Source organism: Odontesthes bonariensis, chromosome 7, assembly GCF_027942865.1.
Source record: "Odontesthes bonariensis isolate fOdoBon6 chromosome 7, fOdoBon6.hap1, whole genome shotgun sequence".
In the NCBI taxonomy this organism is placed as follows: Eukaryota; Metazoa; Chordata; class Actinopteri; order Atheriniformes; family Atherinopsidae; genus Odontesthes; species Odontesthes bonariensis.
In genome coordinates this window covers 36,344,799-36,368,683 of record NC_134512.1, presented here as the reverse complement: position 1 = coordinate 36,368,683, position 23,885 = coordinate 36,344,799, and the positions used below count along the sequence as shown (strand labels likewise).

Genomic DNA, 23,885 nt, shown 5'->3' with positions numbered 1-23,885 from the left:
CTGGATCTTTAGGCACTTTGTTCCCAGCAGCCTGTCACAGAGTCACATCATTTGTTCCCATTTCTTTAGCTGCATCTGTGAAAAACAGCTTCATAGTTTCAACTTTTTTTGTACATTTACATTAAAACTGCTTTCAGTTACCAAAAGAATCAAATTAATATATGAAATTCAGTTTAAAAAAAAATCCTAATCCCAAAATAATGAACGTTATCACATCTAAAAGTAGGAAAAACAAACATAAATAAGAATTATATGTTATTCAACATCAAGAAAAAGTAAATAAGATTCAATTTAAAGCTTAAAAAAGGAATATAAGATATAATCTAATGACCAATTATGGAACAATTAATATAAATTACATGATTAAACTGTTTTATGCCACCAGAAATGAATAATCTAGAAGCTCTTTGTGGGTTTTAGACTGGAATTAAGATTTGTTCCCATTTCTTTAGCTGCATGTGTGAAAAACAGCAAAGATAACACAGTGTGACAGACAGAAAACAGGATTTCTGCAGCAACAAGGTGATTCCCAAAGAGCTGTTAGCTGAAAACTTGGCATATCTCAGCATGGTGTGCAGTGTGTCCTTAAAACATTTGAGGAAACTGGACAAGTGGAGGACAAAAGAAGAAGTGTCAGGCCTAAAGAACTATCTCCAGCAGATGAACAGGATCTGAAAGTGATGTCCTTAAGAAAGAGGAAAACATCCAGCAAAGACCTGACACAGGAGCTGAGAGATGCATCTGGACCTTCAGCTGATCCATCTGCTGTTGGCCCAAGCCTCATCAGAAATGGGCTCCATGGAAGGGTGGCTGTCAGGAAGCCGTTCTTAAGGAAGGGAAACAGGGAGAAAAGGCTGAGCTGTGCCAAAGGACACAAGAAGTGGGCTGAAAATCAGTGGCAGCAGGTCTGATGGAGGGATGAATCCTCCCCAGAGCCCGGAGCTCAACATTACTGAAGCAGTGTGGGATCATGTTGGCAGAGAACGCAACAAAAGGCAGCCCACATCCAAAGAAGAGCTTTGGGATGTCCTTCAAGAAGCCTGGAGAACTATTCCTGAAGACTCCTTAAAGAAAGGACAGAAAGCTCGTCTGAGAGGGTTCAGGCTGTGCTGGAGGAGAAAGCAGCTCAGAGCAGATATTCACTTTAAAGCTGCTCAGAACTGAACTAACTCTATATTTAAGCGTTTCAGTGAATCTCTGCAACTGTTTCCTGTTTTTCTGGCGACGTATATAAAGAAATGAAATGAGGGAAGGCTCAAGCACATTGATATAAGCAGTGACTCACTGACATGGCCTGAATTTTCTACCTCTGTAAGGACAGATGACGTGTATTGATTGGATGCTTTAAAGCTTTGAAACGGTCCCTTGAACGTGTTAAAATGGCTCACGCAATGGGGTAGGGCCTTTATCGGGAAGTTTTAATTAAGTGACTCATCTCAGGGACTGCTGGAATCCCAGTGAAGTTATTTCCACTCTGCTTTGGTTCAGCAGCGTTGGTTCAGCTGCTCTGGACATCGGAAGTTGTGTCGATAAGACGGTATTGATGGGAGCCTTCAGGGCACCAAACATGCTGTACGTGCAGAGGAGTCTGAGTGACGTGTTCTCCGCTTTGTGGGAGAGATTAGATTTTCTTTCGGCTCCCAAAGTCTGCAAACCTGCAGCACAGGAAAGGTGAACCCGAGGCCTCGGGATGGTGCAGCTCCTGCATCGATGGCCTTTCCACCTGGACTCCTTTACATTTAACTGTGAGGTGTGCTAACCTGGAGGCTAACCTGGAGGCTAACCTGGAGGCTAACCTGGAGGCTAACCTGGAGGCTAACCTGGAGGCTCTGAGTATTAATCCATCGTCACATTTAGGGGCTGAGTGAGTAAATATTGACCCAAACGGCTCCATTAAAGGGATAGTTCGCCTCTTTTGACATGAAGCTGTATGACATCCCATATCAGCAACATCATTTATGAACATTTTCTTACCCCCTGCTGCGTCCTGTGAGCAGAGTTCCAGCCTCGTTTTGGTGTTGATGAAGGTAGTCCGGCTAGTTGGCTGGAGTTTAAAAAATAAAGCGTTTTGCTTCTCAAAACAGTAGGAGAATTACCCTTGCTCAACTCAGTCTTATAGAATAGAATAGTAATAAAATACTTTATTGATCCCCCAATGGGGGAAATTCAAATTAGTCAAGTAGCTCAAAAAAATATTAATAATATTTACAATGATTGTATATTAACAACAACAATAATAATACAAAATAAACAATTCTAATAAAAATACTACTACTAACTAATAATAATAATAAATAAAAAAATCAATTTGAGAAGAACTCAGCAGTCACTGTTAAAAAGCCTTTATTGTAATTTATTTATTGTAATTAATAAAACTTATTGTAATTTAGCCAATAATCCGATCCTTTCAGTGCCATGTGACCCCCCTGACTGTTTGTGTTGGCGTCTGTGAGTCCGTCTGAGCCCGTTTCAGAGAATAAAACTCATTCTTTAGTCGATTCTTTTGTCTTTTTAGTGCTTGTGAAGTGTTGGACTGCAGTTGCATCAGATGTTTGAATACCGTGCATTCTGGGTACTGTGCTCTTTTATTTTTAATGCACTCTGACCGCTGCAGCACTGTCTTTGTGTTCTTCTCTGCAGACATCCAGCAGCTGGAGACTCACATGAAGAGCAGAAAGCAGAGAGAGCAGGAGACGCGGGACCCCATGGTGGGCCAGCTCCAGCAGATGATCGACAGCTTTCAGAGCTCCACCGATCAGCTGGGCAACAACATCACAGCCTCCGTCCGGGCGGAGGTCCAGCACCAGATGCAGATGATGGTGGGAAAGTATGTATCCTGGATGTCCCTCATTGATCGGGCTGCTCAGTGAAACCGATCTCCCCTGAAACGTTTGCTTCTTTTCCTCTGTTCTCATCATATTTCCCAGAATTTAAACTGGAATTGCTGCACAGTCAGCATTTTAAGAACACTTTAAGCAGGCCGCTGTTAATAAAACAGTCAGTCAGTGATTGATCGGATGGCATCGACTGTCATTCCTTTAGTTTCTGGAGGTTTTTTGGTATCAGGCCTGCATATCAGCACATGTCTGCGCTGCAGGTGCATAATGGGCTGCAGAGTAGAAACAAGCAAAGCTTAATTCGGAGGCTAATGTAAGAACATAAACTCGATCGAGTCTCTTGTTCCCTGTGCAATTAATTTCATGGCCTCGGGGGTTTATAGATTGTCGGTGGGGTGGAGCAGAAAGAAAGAGGTTGGCTGACTAAAAGTTTAAAATCTTGAAAAAGAAATGACACTTTGCTGAGTTCAACAAGCAAATAAAACTTGTTGTGAACACAGAGGTGAGGGAGCTGCCCGCGTAGCCTCTTTATTTCTTGATTTAAGGCTACAGGTGAATAGGGGAATATTTTAAAATAATAGATATCACCATGAAACTTCCTCAGTTTATTACTTATACAAGTATGAAATTTGTATGTTTGATTATGCAAAGTAGGCATTATCTCATTAAATATGCACACATTTGCATATATTTCCGGAAGATAGATCTGAACATATGATAAAGCCAGGTGCAAAATTCTTTTTTCATTTTGTTTACACACAAAATGAAAAGAAAATTACAGAGGGATTTCAGGATATCTGCTTTCATTTCCTAGGAAATCAAAATATACTGCCCATAGCCTAAAAAACATCAATTTTCGCCATATTTTTTGATTATAATGTCACATAAATCAGGCCAGGAATGATTTATCAACAAATCCTTCTGTAGATATCTTCAGAATACTGCTAAGTGTATAACTGGAAAGTTTGTTGTTAGTAGGTGCTCCATAGGCTGAGATATCGATACTGGAAAAATACAAAAAACTGATTTTGAGAAAACGGCATTTAAAGATTTAAATAGGGGAATTCAATACATTTGTATTAGAAACAATTGCTCAAAAACAGAATAAATGCTCAGGCCCTTAGTAATACTAATATTGAATAAAATAATCTTATTAATAAAGAATACAGGCTCAGTAAATAGACGAAGCTCGGCATGGCGCGTTGGAATGCTAACTTTTTGGTAAATTCGAGCGAAACGCATAAAATAAATATTATAATATTATAATGTAATAAAATAAACATTTTAATTTATGTTTTCAACGTTTTCTTTATAGCAGGTTGAAAGAACACATGTTGAAGGAGTAGACTGGCCCAAAATCTCAAAATTGACCCCTGCTTGAAAAATCCCTGTTTTTGCCTGCCGTGTCTCGCCTTAAGACCCGAAATGAAAGTGTCTGAAGGATAAGTTTGTGTCCTGTTCCCCCCCGCAGCCTGCAGGAGTCTATTCTTAGCCATGTGCAGCGGATCGTCAAAGGCGAGGTGAGCCTGGCCATGAAGGAGCAGCAGGCGGCGGTCACCTCCAGCATCATGCAGGCCATGAGGTCGGCGGCGGGGACGCCCGTCCCCACAGCGCACCTGGACTACCAGACGCAGCAGGCCAACATCCTGCAGCTCCTCCAGCAGGGCCAGCTCAACCAGGCTTTCCAGCAGGTAACGCACAGATGCAGCCGGGAGCAAAGCACTTCTGATGAGTAAAGTCACCGCCTGCAGTCACACTCTGATTCCTCTGTGCACCGAGGCGCCACCGAGGCGCCACCGAGGCCAAAGGGCCCACAAAACCATGACCGTGCACACGTTTCACAGTCCCACGGGCAATGATGGGTAGAGTAGCCAAAAATTACTAATAATACTACTAATAAATAGGAACACTTTGGCAGTAAAGTCCCTGTTGGGTATATTTGAGATAAGCCAGAACACCTCCTCTGATTTAAGGCTGTGAGTGTACAAAGGAGGAGGAAAAAACTATAAAAAAATATCAAGTATTCATCGAGCAGTTTGAAAATACTCGATCCTACATTTCCCATGATGCAGTCTGATAGAATCCCTAAAAATCACCATTGAGAGGGACTCCTCCAACATTCCTCTTTCTTTATGTCTTTGTGCCACATGTGTGCTGAAGCCATGTTCCTGATGATGCTTCAAGGACAGTTTACAGGCTGAATTGAACTCCTCCTGACATGTTACACGATCACTCAGGGTCTATACAGTGAAGCTGCAGGAGATCTGCTGCTTTTATTGTGAAAGCACAAGAATTACAAAGATAAAACCTCATGATATGGGTTTAATTTTACCGCCGTGCACCTTTTTAAGATCAGAATCAATTTAAACTCACATGACCGGGACAGTGTCATTGAGAAATGACCGTCCTTTAGTTCATCCATCTGCACACAACAGATGCTGCAGCGATGTAACCAGAGGTGGGTAGAGCAGCCAAAAATTGTACTCGAGTAAAAGTACTGTTACTTCAGAAAAAGTAAAAGTAAAAAGTAGTCATCTTGGTGAAAAAACTACTCAAGTACTGAGTAACTGTTGAGTAACGTCTGATTTATTTGTTAACACAAGCATTCAATCAGACAGACAAAAATACTAAATAATCATCTTTAGGCAAATTAGAGTTCATCCAACTGATAAATTAAATTAAAATGAATTAATTAATTACAAAATAGCTTAAATTAAAATAATCCAGGTAAATTCAAGTACTTCAATAAAAAATTAAAGAGACTTAGGAAATGTTTAAAACATATGTAACCCATATGTAACCTAAAAAACAAACATTCACCTATCCATGGGGGGAAAAAACGAGTTTAGGAAACTTAGCGCTACATGTTTCCTCAAGTTAGATGTTGAGTTTCTGCTGAAATGTGCGTTTGTTTTGGTTGCCACAGAAGACACATAATGTAGCTGCTGTTTCTCACTCTTTGTAAGGTAAACATGCTTTCAGTATGAGGCCTCGTCTGCGTCTTCATTTCCCACCGTTGGTTCTGACATTTTTCATCTGTTTCTTTCTTTGTTTGCTACGACTGCTAATGCTAAAGCTAACCCGTCCCGCCGCTGAGATTGAGTACGGTCACGTGACCAGACTGCACGGCTGCGTCTGATTGGTGGAACACAGTCAGGTGGTAGAGCCTTTGGAGGAAGTCTCTCTCTCTGTCAGAATAAAACATTAAAATGAGGCGTACGCGGGGGGATAAAAATAATGAGGCGTAGAATACCAAAGAGGTAAGAAGAAAAGTAACCAGCTCATTGTAGCCTAATGTAGCGGAGTAAGAGGACAGCTTCTGCTGCACACATCTACTCAAGGAAAAGTAAAAAGTATAGAGATTTAAAACTACTCCTAGAAGTATAATGTTTTCAAAAACTTACTCAAGTAAATGTAACTCGTTACTACCCACCTCTGCCCACGGGTGCATTGTTTGTGCTGCTGGTGTTTATCACACTTTCTGCTTCTTTTTCCACCACTTTTTCATCCATTCTCTTGAGTAAACTGTAATGTTTACTTGTGTGTTGACACTTCACGGCTCCAACGGTTTGAGCTCCAGTGTTTATTAAACCGCTCGACTTTCTCCCGTGTTTAATCCTCCGCTGCAGCGTGGAAACGTTTCAGTGTGAATAAACACTTAAAGTTTAAACTGACTGAAGCCCCCCCCCCACCTGTGCCCCCCCAGGCTCTGTCGGCGACGGATCTGAACTTGGTTTTGTACGTGTGCGAGTCCATCGACTCCCAGCAGGTGTTCGGTCAGCATCCCTGCCCGCTCAGCCAGCCGGTGCTGCTGTCGCTCATCCAGCAGCTCTCCTCCAACCTCACCACCCGCTCTGAGCTCAAAATCAGGTGAGGACACCCATATCAGTGAGATACCCACTGTCATGTTCTTTCTTTCAAAGGTCTGTTCATTAATGCCAAAACATAAATAAGACAATCATTGTACAGGAAGATTATTTTGTATTTTCTGAACAACATCCACCCATGACATAACCCATAACCCTGCCTAAACATGGACAGAGACACACAACTACAAGTAAAAATGATCACCAACCATATTTAGAAAATGTAAATATGTGCCACATAGGTGAACAATAACAAAGAAACAAGACAGTAGAAAAAAGAAAAAGGAGAAAATCAAATAAGATGAAAGAGAAGAAGAAAAACAGCTTCAAAGTTTCAACTTTTTTGTACATTTACGTTTAAAACTGCTTTCAGTTACCAAAAGAGTCAAATTAATGTATGAAATTCAGTTAAAAAAAATCCTAATCCCAAAATAATGAACGTTATCACGTCTAAAAGTAGGAAAAAAAACAGACAATAATAAGAATTAAATGTTATTCAACATCAAGAAAAAGTAAATAAGATTCAATTTAAAGCTTAAAAAAGGAATATGACATAATCTAATGACTAATTATGGAACAATTCATATAAATGAAATGATTAAACTGTTTTATGCCACCAGAAATGAATAATCTAGAAGCTCTTTGTGGGTTTTAGGCTGGAATTAAGATTTGTTCCCATTTTTTTAGCTGCATGTGTGAAAAACAGCAACGATAACACAGATACTCGGATATTATTGTTGTGGGTTTCTCATAAAATACCCAAATTTTACCATATTTTGTAAAATTTATTCTCAGAACCCCGAATATTGTATCTCAACTTCTCAATAACCCGACTGTCATGTTAACTCCAGCGACATCAGGATAAAACTACGCTGCTGAAGAGGCAGTTTTCCTCTCGGTGATGTCGAAGCAAACGGCAGAGCTGGCGTGTTGCTGCTTTTCAGACTGCTGTGGTGCAGAATCATTTAATTTAATTTATTTATTTATTTATTTAAAACAGGGACAATGCACAAAAGCATTAATCGTGAGAGAAGAGCTGCCTGGTGCCAGGTTGCAACATTTGCTAATTTCCACCTGTAGTCCCTCTGGGCACGTAAAGGTAAAAACAGATTAAGATATTAAAATATGAGAGATAAAAGTAATATGCAGACCATAATATTTTAAAATAGACAATATACACTGACAAAAAGGAGAAAGGAAAACAGGAAACGAGGGCGCCAAAATCATGAAGTGCACAATAGGGATCAACAGCACATACTCTCTCTTACTCTCATCACACATTCAAACACTCAGATAACAGTCCAACTTTCCCCTTCCTCCCCCAACAACCACACTCATTACACACACACACACACACACACACACACACACACACGCACACACACACCCACACACACACACACACACACACACACACACGCACACACACACCCACACACACACACACACACACACACATATCACTCAATGTGTGCAAGCTTGCTTACTTAAAGGAGCCATGGCATGAAAATAAATGGAGGCTTTTATATATTTTTACAGGCTTTAGTGGTCCCCTAATACTGTATCTGAGTTTTTTTCCCCAAAATTCTGCCTTGGTGCAGAATTACAGCCAGTCCCAAAAATGAGCTTTCCTTAGGATCCCCAGAATGAGCCGTTTAGGGTCTGCAGCTTTAAATCCAAATTAGGTGGAGAAAGGCGGGGCAAAGATGCTAGCGGCAAAGATGCTAGCGGCAAAGATGCTAGCGGCTAAAACTAGCGAAACCTGTTGAAATGAGCTTACTTTGACAATATGACGAACTAGTTACTGAACAACTCTCCTAACACAGTCAAACATCAAGCAAGTGCTACACAAGACACAGCAAAAAAGGCGTGCGTGAAGGGGAAAGCAGGAGTGAGGATTTTGACATTCTCAGCTGATTGCTCTGGTTTGCAAAGATGCACGTAGCGCGAGTCATTTCAATCAGGGGAAAGGCAGATATCGTGCGCACCATAACACCAACAGCAGGACGGCTATCAAAACAACAAATAAGTACACAACACTCGCGTTACAGTAAATGAGGTGTCCACTCGCATACCTCATGCTATTTACTGTTACATTAGCTGCAGAGCTAACGACACAGACAGACTGACCGTTTTGACTGGAACCATGACTCATTATCCTGATGAAATTCACTGAATTTGCGGATTCATTCTTCTTCAGGAAGCTTGAAGTAGAGGGTTATGGTCTAAAATGAGCGAGCTAACCATCTCATGGGCATGCAAACACCTCCAACAGCCCAGTTGATGCTATTAGCTGCATAGCTAACGTTACAGACACTTTCTTGTGGTAACAAGCTATGTAACTATACTGTACATACAGGAAAGCAACACATTTATAGAGCGTTAAATTACTTACTTGTCCGAGGTCTGTAGTTGGGCCAAAGAGAGTTGGTACTGATCCAGGGTTCATTTTCAGACGTTCTGCAAGGCCTGCTCTGTATTGGCCCAAGTTCTGGAAACATTCGTCGGTGAAACTTTTGGCCCACACATACGCAAATCTCTTCGGTTCTGTCGTCACTTTCCCAGAAAAACACAAAATCTGTCCTCTGGCTCTTTAGAGGTTCTGATGCAGGAGCTCTAAACAGATTTTTTACATCGATATACAGCGCAATGAGCTGGCCAAAGAGCTGTGGGCGGGGAAAGGCAGTTTGTTGGCTCTGGGGGGAAACAACCTCCACGTCATAAGCGGCGGCTTTCCCGATCAGGCCAACTGCATGGTCACATGACCAAAGGCGGAGAATAATTTCCAGTGCATGGTTTATCGTCATTTTTAGCCACTGGGGGACCGCAGGCAGGCTAGGGGAACTCATATTAATGTTAAACAACCTTAAAAAGTGAAAATTTCATGCCATGGCTCCTTTAATATATAACAATGTCCAATATGCAAAGAACCATTCAGCAGTTATTATGTTTAAAAGATTGATGAGTCGATATCCGATTGTTTCTGAAATCTAATGAGAACGGAGGAGGCGGCTGACGGAGAGCAGAGGGCTAATGAGAGGTCAGGACTCAATCAGAGCAGAGAAGAAGAATGTCGTTCGGTGTCTGAAGGAGCATCCGGCTGATGGAACGACAGCTTCACGTTTCCAATAACCTGCTGCAGTCGACTCTAAAACGCCCACTCGCTGTGTATCCACTCCGATAATCAGTGTCGCTGTTTTATTATCAGTTTTGTAAACTTAATAAAAAGCAGCTCAGCGCTGACGAGCGTGAGCAGAACAGCGAGTTTGACAATAAAAAGCACTGATCCACACAGGTTTATCAAACATCTAAACGGCACACGTATGAGCCTGAGAAACCAGGAAAGATCCGGAGGAAACCATCGTCCGTCACAGGGAGGAAAACCTGAGACCTGAGCCGATGTGCTGCTGAGTTGTCATCACTTATTAGACCCAAACAGAAGCTAACTGTTAGCCGCACCACAAGTATTATAATAAGTGTCATTACAGATTTCACAGTAGGAAGCAAAGGGGCCCTGAGCTGAGAAATGGGATGCAGACTATTAAATGCTCTGTTCCTCCCTGGCTGTGTTCAGAACTGCATACTGCATACTACATACTGCATACTGCATACTACATACTACATACTGCATACTACATACTGCATACTACATACTGCATACAGCATACTGCATACTGCATACTGCATACTGCATACTGCATACTACATACTACATACTGCATACTACATACTGCATACTGCATACTACATACTACATACTGCATACTACATACTACATACTGCATACTACATACTGCATACTGTATACTGCATACTGCATACTGCATACTACATACTGCATACTGCATACAGCATACAGCATACTGCATACTGCATACTACATACAGCATACTACATACTACATACTGCATACTACATACTGCATACTGTATACTGCATACTGCATACTACATACTGCATACTGCATACAGCATACAGCATACTACATACTGCATACTACATACTGCATATTACATACTTGCATACTGCAAACTGCATACTGCATACTGCATACTACATACTGCATACTGCATACTACATACTTGCAAACTGCATACTGCATACTGCATACTACATACTGCATACTGCATACTACATACTGCATACTACATACTGCATACTACATACTGCATACTACATACTGCATACTACATACTACATACTGCATACTACATACTTGCATACTGCAAACTGCATACTGCATACTGCATACTACATACTGCATACTGCATACTACATACTTGCATACTGCAAACTGCATACTGCATACTGCATACTACATACTTGCAAACTGCATACTGCATACTACATACTGCATACTGCATACTGCATACTACATACTTGCAAACTGCATACTGCATACTACATACTGCATACTACATACTGCATACTGCATACTACAAACTGCATACTACATACTGCATATTACATACTTGCATACTGCAAACTGCAAACTGCATACTGCATACTGCATACTACATACTGCATACTGCATACTACATACTTGCATACTGCAAACTGCATACTGCATACTGCATACTACATACTGCATACTGCATACTACATACTACATACTGCATACTACATACTGCATACTACATACTGCATACTACATACTGCATACTACATACTACATACTGCATACTACATACTTGCATACTGCAAACTGCATACTGCATACTGCATACTACATACTGCATACTGCATACTACATACTTGCATACTGCAAACTGCATACTGCATACTGCATACTACATACTTGCAAACTGCATACTGCATACTACATACTGCATACTGCATACTGCATACTACATACTTGCAAACTGCATACTGCATACTACATACTGCATACTACATACTGCATACTGCATACTACAAACTGCATACTACATACTGCATACTGCATACTTGCAAACTGCATACTACATACTGCATATTGCATACTGCATACTACATACAGCATACTGCAAACTGCATACTGCATACTACATACAGCATACTGCAAACTGCATACTACATACTGCATACTGCATACTTGCAAACTGCATACTGCATACTTGCAAACTGCATACTGCATACTTGAAAACTGCATACTTGCAAACTGCAAACTGCATACTGCATACTGCATACTTGCAAACTGCATACTTGCAAACTGCATACTTGCAAACTGCATACTGCATACTACATACTGCATACTGCATACTACATACAGCATACTGCATACTTGCAAACTGCATACTGCATACTTGCAAACTGCATACTGCATACTGCAAACTGCATACTGCATACTGCAAACTGCATACTGCATACTGCATACTACATACAGCATACTGCATACTTGCAAACTGCATACTGCATACTTGCAAACTGCATACTGCATACTGCATACTGCAGACTGCATACTGCATACTACATACAGCATACTGCATACTTGCAAACTGCATACTTGCAAACTGCATACTGCATACTGCAGACTGCATACTGCATACTGCATACTTGCAAACTGCATACTGCATACTACATACTGCATACTGCATACTGCATACTACATACTGCATACTGCATACTGCATACTACATACAGCATACTGCATACTTGCAAACTGCATACTGCATACTTGAAAACTGCATACTGCATACTTACAAACTGCATACTACATACTGCATACTGCATACTTGCAAACTGCATACTGCATACTTGAAAACTGCATACTGCATACTGCATACTTGCAAACTGCATACTGCATACTGCATACTTGCAAACTGCATACTTGAAAACTGCATACTTGCAAACTGCATACTGCATACTGCAAACTGCATATTGCATACTGCATACTGCATACTTGCAAACTGCATACTGCATACTTGCATACTGCATACTACATACTGCATACTGCATACTGCATACTACATACAGCATACTGCATACTTGCAAACTGCATACTGCATACTTGAAAACTGCATACTGCATACTTGCAAACTGCATACTACATACTGCATACTGCATACTGCATACTTGAAAACTGCATACTGCATACTTGAAAACTGCATACTGCATACTTGCAAACTGCATACTGCATACTACATACTTGCAAACTGCATACTGCATACTTGCAAACTGCATACTTGAAAACTGCATACTGCATACTGCATACTTGAAAACTGCATACTTGAAAACTGCATACTGCATACTGCATACTTGAAAACTGCATACTTGAAAACTGCATACTGCACACTGCATACTGCAAACTGCATACTGCATACTGCATACTTGCAAACTGCATACTTGCAAACTGCATACTGCATACTACATACTGCATACTGCATACTGCATACTACATACAGCATACTGCATACTTGCATACTGCATACTTGAAAACTGCATACTGCATACTTGCAAACTGCATACTGCATACTGCATACTTGCAAACTGCATACTGCATACTACATACTGCATACTTGCAAACTGCATACTGCATACTGCATACTTGAAAACTGCATACTACATACTGCATACTTGAAAACTGCATACTGCATACTGCATACTTGAAAACTGCATACTTGCAAACTGCATACTACATACTGCATACTACATACTGCATACTGAAAGTATGCAGAGCATTTACCCACAATGCATTTCGCTCCTGCCCGAGCCGAAATCAGCCGGTCTGAAGCTGATTTCCCTTAAGCTCTAAACTCTGTAAACTTTAGCAACATTTGAAACATTTTCAGGTGAGAAAGTAGTCTGTAGGAGCTATTTGTTATTTTGTATATTTGGCTCACTTATTATTTAGTTATCCTTTGGGGGTTTAGTTTGGGGAATACACTACTTTTGGTTGTTTATGATATTTAGTATTGTTTGAGTTAATTTGGGTATTTAATTATGCTTTTATTTTGAAAGCACGGGTTAGCTGGGGCGCACTGGGAGAGTTTATTTAGATGAGCAGGCAGGCACCTGGGAGGGCTAATAGGTTTTTACCAGGGCAAGAGTGGCGGCAAAGGCCATTGTTCTTTGTTTGTTTGCTTGTGGTTGGAGAAATAAACCGAAAGAAACCTAATTTTTTGCCTGGACAATGGACTCAATTTACCTGCGTAAATTCACTCCCTAGGTTTCTCAGTGGCCGTTTGATTTCATTTAGTTTATAATGGTTTTGACTTTTTTTTTTTTGTTTTAATTATCGACACAAGAGGACGAATAGTCACTACATAGTCGTTTAGATCCCCAACGTGTTGAAAACCTGACAAAATACCGGCTATTTACAATTTTGTTCCCACGAATTCGGCGCTACTAAAGCTAGCCGCAGTGAGCAACGCACTTCCGGTTATTTTCAAAAATAAAATACCCGTTGCCTTTTATCATAGGGAAAGCCATTACGATACAATTGGTGCTTTTGTTTTGAAAACAGGAAGTGAACCTACCCCTACCCGGGAAAAAAAGCATTTACAAGTATTTGTGCGTTACCGATTGGTATTTAAGTTAAAACCATCGGTGTTACAGGCACTGTTTGAAAAAAAAAAAAAAAAGCATTTTCGGTATGTATTTGTTCATGTTATCGTAAGCATTTAATTAAAAGTTTAAAAATCCTCACGTGTAACATCTGTCTGTGTAAATATCTCGTATTACAATGTGGACACCTGCGGTTTAGAATCCGGTGCGGCATATACAAGTATAATATGGATTTTCTTTTTAAAATTAAAGGGTGCGGCTTATATTCAGGTGCGCTCTGTAGTCCGGATTTTGCGTTACTCTTTTTCCCTCCGAGTCCCTTCACGGCTCGGTGCTCCGTTAGCTTCTGAGCGTAGCGTAGCAGATGCTAACGTGGCTCGCTGGTGCCAGCAGGGTGCGGTTCTGTTCGAAGGCCTCGTTAGGACACACACAGACGGCCATGGCTGGATGGACTGTGGCTGTTAAAAGAAAAAAGAATTCTTTTTTTATCTCATTACAGTGGAAACCGCTTATAGTGGTCACGGATATAGTAATCAACCGCTTATATAGATCAAAAGGCTTGGGACAGAATCATTTCTATACAAATGCTGTTTAAATAATTTGTTTATAGTGATCAAGAAATCCGCTTATAATGTTCATTTTTGGCCATTTTATGAATGTAAACATGTGCAAAAATAATTTAAAACTACGTGTAGCCATTTTATTTCTTACTCCCTTGATTCCTTTCTGGACGTCTGCTTCTGCCTCGCTAGCCAACGTAACGAGTTGACACCGGGCAGCAAGCGCGCGAATCATGGCTGGAAAAAGGAAGTCATTTTCTCTGAATGAAAAACGTAGTCTCCTCGAGGCGTGTGACAAATTACCAAAAACGAGCCAACGAGATGCTGCGGCGAAGCTTGGCATTCCTCAGGTGCTTTTCCCGGGCTCCGTCGTTAGCATTCACCACTGTCTCTCGTTGCTTAATTAGACCTCACAAGGTAGCCTGAGGAGTGCCAAGCTTCGCCGGAGCATCTCGGCTTGCTGCCCGGTGTCAACTCGTTACGTTAGCTAACGAGGCAGAAGCAGACGTCCAGAAAGGAATCAAGGGAGTAAAAAATAAAATAACACAAATTCGGCTTTGGTAATCAACCGCTTATAATGTTCAAATTGGCTCTGGACCAACGTGATCACTATAAGCGGTTTCCACTGTATTGCTTACTTTAATGGCCAATTTAATTTTTAATTACGCAGGACGGCGCCGCTCTCACGGAGCGATAGGAATCAGGCAATAAGGTGCACGGTGCGGGACAGTAAATCATAATCACATCAAATGAAAGATAACAGTCTTTCTTATTAGAAGCGTCTTTGACTCCCAGCACAGTGCCAGGATGTTTGGGACTGCAGAGGGTGTCATCATCGGGCCTTCAGCACCGTTAGCTGGCCGGATGCAGGGCAGTGGGTTTTTAAGTGGTTTAATCCCCAGAGAACGAGTTGTATCGAGAGCACAGCAGACGCCTGAGGGAGAAGAAAACGCGTCCTAGCGGCGGATCCGTGCATGAAAATGAGCAGTTTTGCTTTCAAATATGACAAATTAGCTCCTGATTAAAGCTGGTAATACACTCCAATATTCCTACAGTTGCTAATGAGATTTAGGATGAACTGGGAAAACGACCTGGGACACATTTTTTAAAATGAAAACAATGATGAGGAAGCAGTGAAATAAATGCAGACATTTCAGGGTGCTTTCCGTTGATCTGACCTCTCCCTCCTCCTCCTCCTCAGCTACCTGGAGGACGCCGTGATGAACCTGGACCACAGCGACCCTCTGACCAGAGACCACATGTCCTCGGTGCTGGCTCAGGTCAGGCCGAAGCTCATCGCCTTCCTGCAGCAGGACCCCCACAGCCCGCTCAGCAAGAGGGCGCGGCGCCTCGTCATGATGCTGCAGGGAATCTTCAACCACTAGCCAGCCGATTTCCGGGTGGAGGCGGCTCACGTTTGTCCACAAATGTTCAAGAGGAGGACGCATCGGGGGGGAAACCAGGCGATAGCCCCACGTCCAGCTATTTGGCCCCCCGGCTGTGTCCTCCCGTCCCTCGTTTGTGCACCACTGAAGTTGGAAAAAGGACAGTTTTGGTTCCCCGTTTCTTCCCTGCTGGACGCTAACGGTCTGGACAGAATGATTGTTGTCACTTAAAGCTGACTGTAGATACTCCCAAACCTTCGTTACTGCTGCTTTTCGCCCGGAGACGCGTTCCGCTCCGTCTCCGCCTCACAGGAATCCCGACGCTCTTCATCCGAACGTGCACGAGACCCTGAGAGCGCCGAGCCGAAGAGGCTCCTCCTTTATTTCCACTGCGTCCGTCTGCCGTCCGTCAGACGGGAGGCGGGGCAGACGGCCGCCAGCCGAGCGGCGGCGGGGACGCAAAGAAAACCCGCCTGGCCTCAAAACGTCGCCTTGTGTTTCAGCCTTAAGAGCAAACAGCAGGCTGGGACTTTTCCTTTTTTCTCTGCTCACCTGGAGTCTGCAGGATTTTTCTTTAAAAGCTCGTCCTGACAACCAGAAGTATGTAACCTCCCGAAGCCGTTCCGTGTTGGCTCGCCCTGTTATTTCCTAATGGGCTGGAGGATCAAAGATGAGAGAATTTGTTCATAATCATACGATATCATAGTTTTTTTGTCTGGCCTTGTTTTCAGAAATGATTCTAGCGAAGGTCTCGGAGGATAAAACGAGTCTCAACATGATGAATAATTAAAAAAAAACAAAAAAAAACAACAACATTTTGATGAAGCTGAAAGGAAATGTCCCTTTAAAATCTGAGCGATCTGGAGGCCTCGTCGCAGCCGTCCACGCGTGCAGCTCTGATTTTCTTCTCTATGTTAACCCCCTTTTTTTATATAAACCTTTAGTATTTGTAAACCATGTATACTTTGCTTTAAGAGTTGTTAAAGTAGCTTAATAAAAACACTTGCTACACACGATTGTTACTGAGCTTGTTTTGCTTAACGTGCAGTTACTCCTCTCGCCCTCCGGGGGGCAGCACTGAGGCCGCAGACCTGCTTCACCTCCAGGCTTCCTTCTCCACAAATCATTCCTGTGCTTTGCTGCGTGAACCATGAGAAACCTGCAGCCAGGAAAGCTGTGATCATTACAATCTGTTGGATTTAGAATCTGTTGGATTTAGAATCTGTTGGATTTAGAAAGTGCCTTACTGTGTTGAACCTGTTTCTGACGGCGGGTACGGCTCACCTGTGACCCCGTGTGAGGCTGAATGTGGCTGAAGCGGAGCCGCGGAGGAGAAGCTGTATGTTTTTGTCTGATCATTTACTTCAGTGTTTGAGGGGGAGACGCACCGCTGTGACTCCCAGCTGTTCGGATGCTCGGCTGGGAGAAACATTAATGAGGCTGTGTTGATGCTCTGTTCTTTTCTCTCTTTCTCTCTCCGTTGTGTTCGCTTCCTTTGCTCTGTTGTACCTTTTACAGTTCATTTTACCCTCGACATTTTTGGAATAAAAAAAGATTCAATTCATTGTGTCTGTTTGTGCTTCAGCTCCGATGACGGTTTAAGCGTTTCGACTAAAGTTTCAGGCACTTTCACGACTGTTTCTATTTTCAGAGAGAATTTAACGGTTAAAAATAAGATGACATTGTTGAATTAAAACAAGTTTCTGGCCTCTTGTTTGCTTCTGATCTCTTACAAAGTCACTTCTCTGCATGATTTATGTGTTTTCTCTCTTCAGATTGAACCACCGACCTGCCAACCAAGCTGCTGGAGTCGAGCTCGGTCCATTCTAAGCATTAAACGTTCCTGGACATAATTCAAGGAGAACGTGCCGTTTGGGGGCATTTTGACCTCGATGTTCTTTATGACTTTCTTATAAACTTTTAAAGTGTTCTTCAGGCTTTCTGAAGGTCTTTCAGAGTTTTTCTTAGTGCATTTTCTGCTTTTTCACTCATTTTCAGTCCAGTTCTCGATCTATTCAGGCAGGAAAAAGGCTCCTAACTCAAGGGATGAACCAGTGTTGTGTCCACACAGAACAGACAACTTAGCAAAGAAGCCGTTTTAAACTGGATCTTTAGGCACTTTGTTCCCAGCAGCCTGTCACAGACACATCATTTGTTCCCATTTCTTTAGCTGCATGTGTGAAAAACAGCTTCATAGTTTCAACTTTTTTATGTTAAAACTGCTTTCAGTTACCAAAAGAGTCAAATTAATATAACAAATTCACTTTAAAAAAAATCCTAATCCCCAAAAAATTTATGTTATCACGTCTAAAAGTAGAAACGTAGTCTGAGATGTAGCTCTTGGGTTTCTGACCTTGGGGTGACCTTTAACCTTTAACATGCTAACTGAGGCCTGCAGAGTCTGAGATGCAGCTCTTGGGTTTCTGACCTTGGGGTGACCTTTAACCTTTAACATGCTAACTGAGGCCCGCAGAGTCTGAGATGTAGCTCTTGGGTTTCTGACCTTGGGGTGACCTTGCTGGGACGTCCACTCCTGGGAAGATTGACAGCTGTCCTGAATGTTTTCCACTTGTGAATAATCTTTCTCTCTGTAGAACGATGGACTCCAGATAGTTTAGAAACGGCCTTATAACCCTTCCCAGGTTGATGAGCAGCAGCAGCTGCTTCTCTGAGATAGTTGCTGATGTCTTTCCTCCTTGGCATCGTGTTAAAGGGATAGTTCGCCTCTTTTGACATGAAGCTGTGTAACATCCCATATCAGCAACATCATTTATGAACATCTTCTTACCCCCTGGCTAGTTGGCTGGGGTTTAAAAAATAAAGCGTTTTGCTTCTCAAAACAATATGCGTTCAACAGAGTAATACATTTGCATCACAAAATGGTTCTCCAGGAAAAAGTCAGACCTCACAATCTCTTGGCCCGATTTTCTCTCCCTGCGTATCACTGCCTGCTGTGTAGACCGAAGTGCAGACTGAGCAGCAAACACTGTAACAGGCGCAGCTGTCGGCAGGCAGTGATATGAAGGGAGAGAAAATAGGGCCAAGAGATTGTGAGGTCTGACTTTTTCCTGGAGAACCATTTTGTGATGCAAATGTATTACTCTTTTGAACGCATATTGTTTTGAGAAGCAAAACGCTTTATTTTCTAAACCCCAGCCAACTAGCCGGACTACCTTCATCAACACCAAAACGAGGCTGGAACTCTGCTCACAGGACGCAGCAGGGGGTAAGAAGATGTTCAGAAATGATGTTGCTGATATGGGATGTCATACAGCTTCATGTCAAAAGAGGCGAACTGTCCCTTTAACACACACCTGGACGCTGTGTGAAGACCGGATGTTTCTTTATGTCCTGATACATAAAAGCTCAGATTTGAAATGTTCTTTCTTTTGCACGGTGCAGCAACACTTTGTTTTTCCTTCTCTCCTGTTTTTTGATCGAGTGATGGTCTCTGATGGAGCTGAGTTCTCCGCTTTGACTTTATGTCTGATTCTAAACGCAGAGCAACCATTTGTTCGGATCTTCTCTTGTCTGCAGCTCATCGGGGACTCTGCTGTAGGTCTCCCCCCCCCCCCCCCCCCCCCTCCTCCCCTCCTCCCTTCATCCTTCTCCTCCCCCTCCTCGGCGCGGACGCGCCCTCCCCTTCAGAGTAGCGGAGCAGCGCGCCGTGGATGCTCTCACAGAGGATCGCAGCGCTGCAGGAGGACGGCCGGAGAACACTTTGACCAGCAGCGAGGGGCGCGACGTCGGACTGCGTCTCTCTCTCTCTCTCTCTCTCTCTCTCTCTCTCTCTCTCTGTCTCTGTCTCTGTCTCTGTCTCTCTCTCTGTCTCTCTCTCTCTCTCTCTCTCTCTCTCTCCATCCTTTTTACGCGACAAACTTTGGAGCTCCGCGTCAAACCCGAAACTTGTGAGTCCCGAGGACGAACTGTCGGCTCAGCATGGCGTCTCCCGTGAACTTGGCGTGCCTCCTCTGCCTGCCTGTTGCTCTGCTTTTGAGTGAGTACTGAGAACGATGTGCTTCTGTTTGAACTTGTGTTCCTGGGGAGCGCGCAGCTCCCCGCCGCAGCGGGCGGGATCTGGGAGCAGTTCTGGCGCTGCGAGCTGCCGTGCGTAACCGGCCGAGTCCGATCCGGAGTTCTTCAGAGAAGCAGCCCAGATGTGCTGCTGGGATGTGCAGGCTGTCCGTCCCGCGGGGGGTCCACAGATTCCCACATCTGTGTCCCGCGCTGCGGCTGCGGGAGGGGGTCCGGTCTGAGGGGGCTTCAGAGGGATGAAATGGCTTAAAGGTTGTGCATGCGGCAGGCAGGATGTTGCTTTGTGAGTGTTTGTTCCACAGAACGAACTGAATCTGGCTGTGACACAGCAGCGGGGGAATGTATCACATTTATTTCCAGCTTGTTGTGTCTCCTCTCAGTTTGAGTTTGATGCTTAAAAAAAGTCAGCAGGTGCAGATGTTGAGTTTGCGTCTTTACGGCAGACTCTGGGTTTCCATGTTGCGGGTTGACTTCATTCAAATGAGACGTGATCAATCTGACATAAAAATAATAAAACGTCAAAAGCAAACCGGCAGAATACATTTCCCATCATGCAACATGTCAGCATCTTTCATGTGTAACACATCAGTGTACACGGGCCGCTCCCCCTGATGTTGAAAACTGGCGGAATGCTCCTTTAAATGAACAGAATTAAGAGCTTTAAGCCCACAGATGATCAAGGCCGGCAGCTTCTTCTCCTCCCGGTATGAGGATGCCTCTCTGCGGTGTGTTTACAGCTAAACAAACATCACAACAGTCTCACGTGACTTTCTGACCTTCTGTTTATTGAAAATGGAGTTTTCTCCTGCTCGGGACCCGGTGCCACAGCTACTGGCTCCAGAACTTTGACGCTCATTTGGACCTCTGGTGGACTAAATGAGTATTACAGAAACGAAAGTGAGCCTGCTCCATTCATCCATCTCCTGTGCTGGATGGGTTGGCCCCATCCCAGCTGCCAGTGGGTGGGAGGCAGCCGGGCATGTCCTGGACGGATCCGGTCCGTCACAGGGCCACGGACGCGTTTATATGGAAGTTTCTCTGTGCCATCAGAGTTTGAATACGAATTTGTAATATTGAATTTTTACAGCATCAAAATCAAACTTTCAATTTGAAAAACCAACAGCGTAAAAAAAAAAAAATCAATTTCTAGAAACAAAAATTTTTTAGATGTTGACCTAAAAACTTCAAAAAAATTTGATGGAAAAAAAATTCAACTTCTGAAACTGAATTTTTAGATGTTGAATTTTTTTCCACTGATTTTTGTTTTTAGAATTTTTTTTTTTTTTTACACTGTTGGTTTTTCAAATTCAAAGTCTGATTTTGATGCTGTAAAAATTCAATATTAGAAATTCGCATTCAAACTCTGATGGCACAGAAAGACTTCCATACATTCATCTTGTCCTGTATTTATTTCGTTTTTGCATTTAAAGGACTCACTACTTTTATTTGTGTATTTTATTTGCATTTTACTGTCCCTGCTTTTGAACCTAATATCTGTCTTTTATCCCACTGTAGCACTTTGAGATTTTATTGTAAATGTAAAGTGCGTTATAAATAAAATGTATTATTATTATTATTATCTTGAATCACCCACTAACCTAAATCAACTGTTTTTGGACCGTGCGAGCAAGAGTATTCAGAGAGAACCTACGCATGCAAAAAGCTCAGATTGGAAGCAGAAACCTTGTTGCTGCGAGGTGACGGTGCTATGCACTGAAACTGTTTTTCCACCCGGGGGTCAGGGTGAACCCTCCTCTCTGATCCGTCCCTCCCACCAGAGGATGCGAGGACAGGCAAATGGAGCTTTTATTGATCATTTTCACTCCCTATAATTCAGTTTCAGTGTGGGGTCAACCTATCAGGGCAGGAAGCCTGGCTCAGTTCTTAAAGGAGCGAGCACACACCCGTGCAGGGCCAGATTAACACTTCGCTGTACCCAACAATAGTCAAGGGCCCCGTGATCACGACCCCAGCAACACCACAATCTGGCATAATGCAGAATAAACTGCAAAGCTGCAGGCAGCTGTATGTATGTACATCTGTACCGAGGTGTACGCACGTTGGGGCATGCGCTGGATACACACGCACGATACCCTTTACATACGCACGAGGTGGTCAGGGTGGACGTGTGTGCCGAGTTTCATGACTTTGCGATGATGATAAGGCTTTCAAATCACAAACGCCATCACATGGCACCAAAACTCACTTTCCATCCAAAATGGCCGCCTTCCTGTGGACGTGGGACCATGGCGGCCTGAGACTTTTTTGTGCGTCTGGGCATGATGAATGAGTGTACCGAATTTCGTCGTCCCACGGGAAACTAACCCCAATGCGGGGACCATTTTTAAGCATCGTAGGGGGCGCTACAGAGTCAATGAGCGACTCCCAAAAATATAAAGTTTAGATTCTTTCATGTCGTCGACTGGCAGGTGGCGCTCGCAAAATTTCCTGAGTTTTTGAGCACCTTTTTGCAAAGAATAAGAAAGAAAGAAGAACTCTTACAGATACGATAGGGTCCTAATTACAGTAATATACAGTAAATATACTCAACTCTTCAATAACTAACTGTCATCAAGTGCATTTTGGTGACATTTTGAACTACAAATGCACCACTATGTCCTCGTGTCAAGGCCACTCACTCACATGTGATGTTATGAAAACAAAACACATCAGCATCAGTGTAATCTGGCAAAATCTGACCCGCTGCATAGAGGGGGAAGGAAGTGTCCTCCATTTTCACAAAGAAAGGAATAAGCAACTACTTTCAAAGCATCTGATATGTATTTAATAACACATATTCCCAACACAAATGTATTGAACGTCACAGAGGAAAGACCACAGACAAGACGAGGACAATCAAGTTCTAGTGCAATATGTAACTGGAGTGAAGAAGTGACCTATTTTTGGGATATACGTTCCATTTTCTGTGTTTCTGATGTCCTTCTCCTTTTTTAATAAGTTCCTGTTTCTCTTTATCATTATTATTCCGCCAGTTTTCGGCACCTAAATACTACTGCATACCTTCAGCTATTTCTACAATTTTGGTATTAAAATGCTCAGCTCTTTCAGCAGATTCCTGCTATCATTTTTTGGTGTTTTTAACTTTTACACTTTTTAAGATATTCAACTTTTAGTCAAATTTTCCCATCATTCAAATGAATGGAAACTGCTTTCAGCTCTTCCAAATCATCTCCCTCTTTCCAACCTAACTACTCCTGCATGCTTTCAGCTAGAGACACCATTCAAACTTTAAATGGGTCACAGGACATTCAGCTATTACCAACTGTTTCAGCTTTTTCAAATCTTCAGCCAATTTTGAAATATGACAGTTTCAAAATCATGAACATTTTGCTCCTTCTTGATTTTTTATGAATGAGCTCACAGTTGAGTGCGTGCTGATAAGTTTCAAATTTTTCAGTTTTTTTTCAAACAAATTCCTCTAACTTTCATACAGTTTAACTTAGAGAAACACATTATATCTTAAAATGTAAGAAACATTCTCCTCTTTCAGCCAATGTAACTACTAAAGAGCTCACATTTACAGAATCTCAGTTATGAGCCTTGAACCGAGATCAACCTCTCAAATTCTCTGACCCACTCCAATGTTAAGTTTGGTAATACACAAAAAATCACAAAATTCCTTCAACCAATACCTCAGCAACAGTTTTTACTGCTAATATTGAACTATTTTCAGCTTTTTTAGCATCAGCTATCCTC

The 23,885-nt window shown here is 42.5% G+C and overlaps 1 protein-coding gene across 2 annotated transcripts in view; it reads left to right on the top strand.

The window, feature by feature from the left end:
* edc4 (enhancer of mRNA decapping 4) overlaps nucleotides 1–17,697 on the top strand; it is a 45,584-nt gene extending 27,887 nt beyond the window's left edge. For both annotated transcript variants that reach the window (XM_075470710.1, XM_075470709.1), the window contains exons 27-30: nucleotides 2,641–2,827; nucleotides 4,309–4,528; nucleotides 6,544–6,707; nucleotides 15,950–17,697. In XM_075470710.1, coding sequence (XP_075326825.1) covers nucleotides 2,641–2,827; nucleotides 4,309–4,528; nucleotides 6,544–6,707; nucleotides 15,950–16,133 — 755 coding nt within the window. In that variant the 3' untranslated portion in view covers nucleotides 16,134–17,697. The remainder of the gene's footprint in view (nucleotides 1–2,640; nucleotides 2,828–4,308; nucleotides 4,529–6,543; nucleotides 6,708–15,949) is intronic.
* Nucleotides 17,698–23,885: the final 6,188 nt, after the last annotated feature.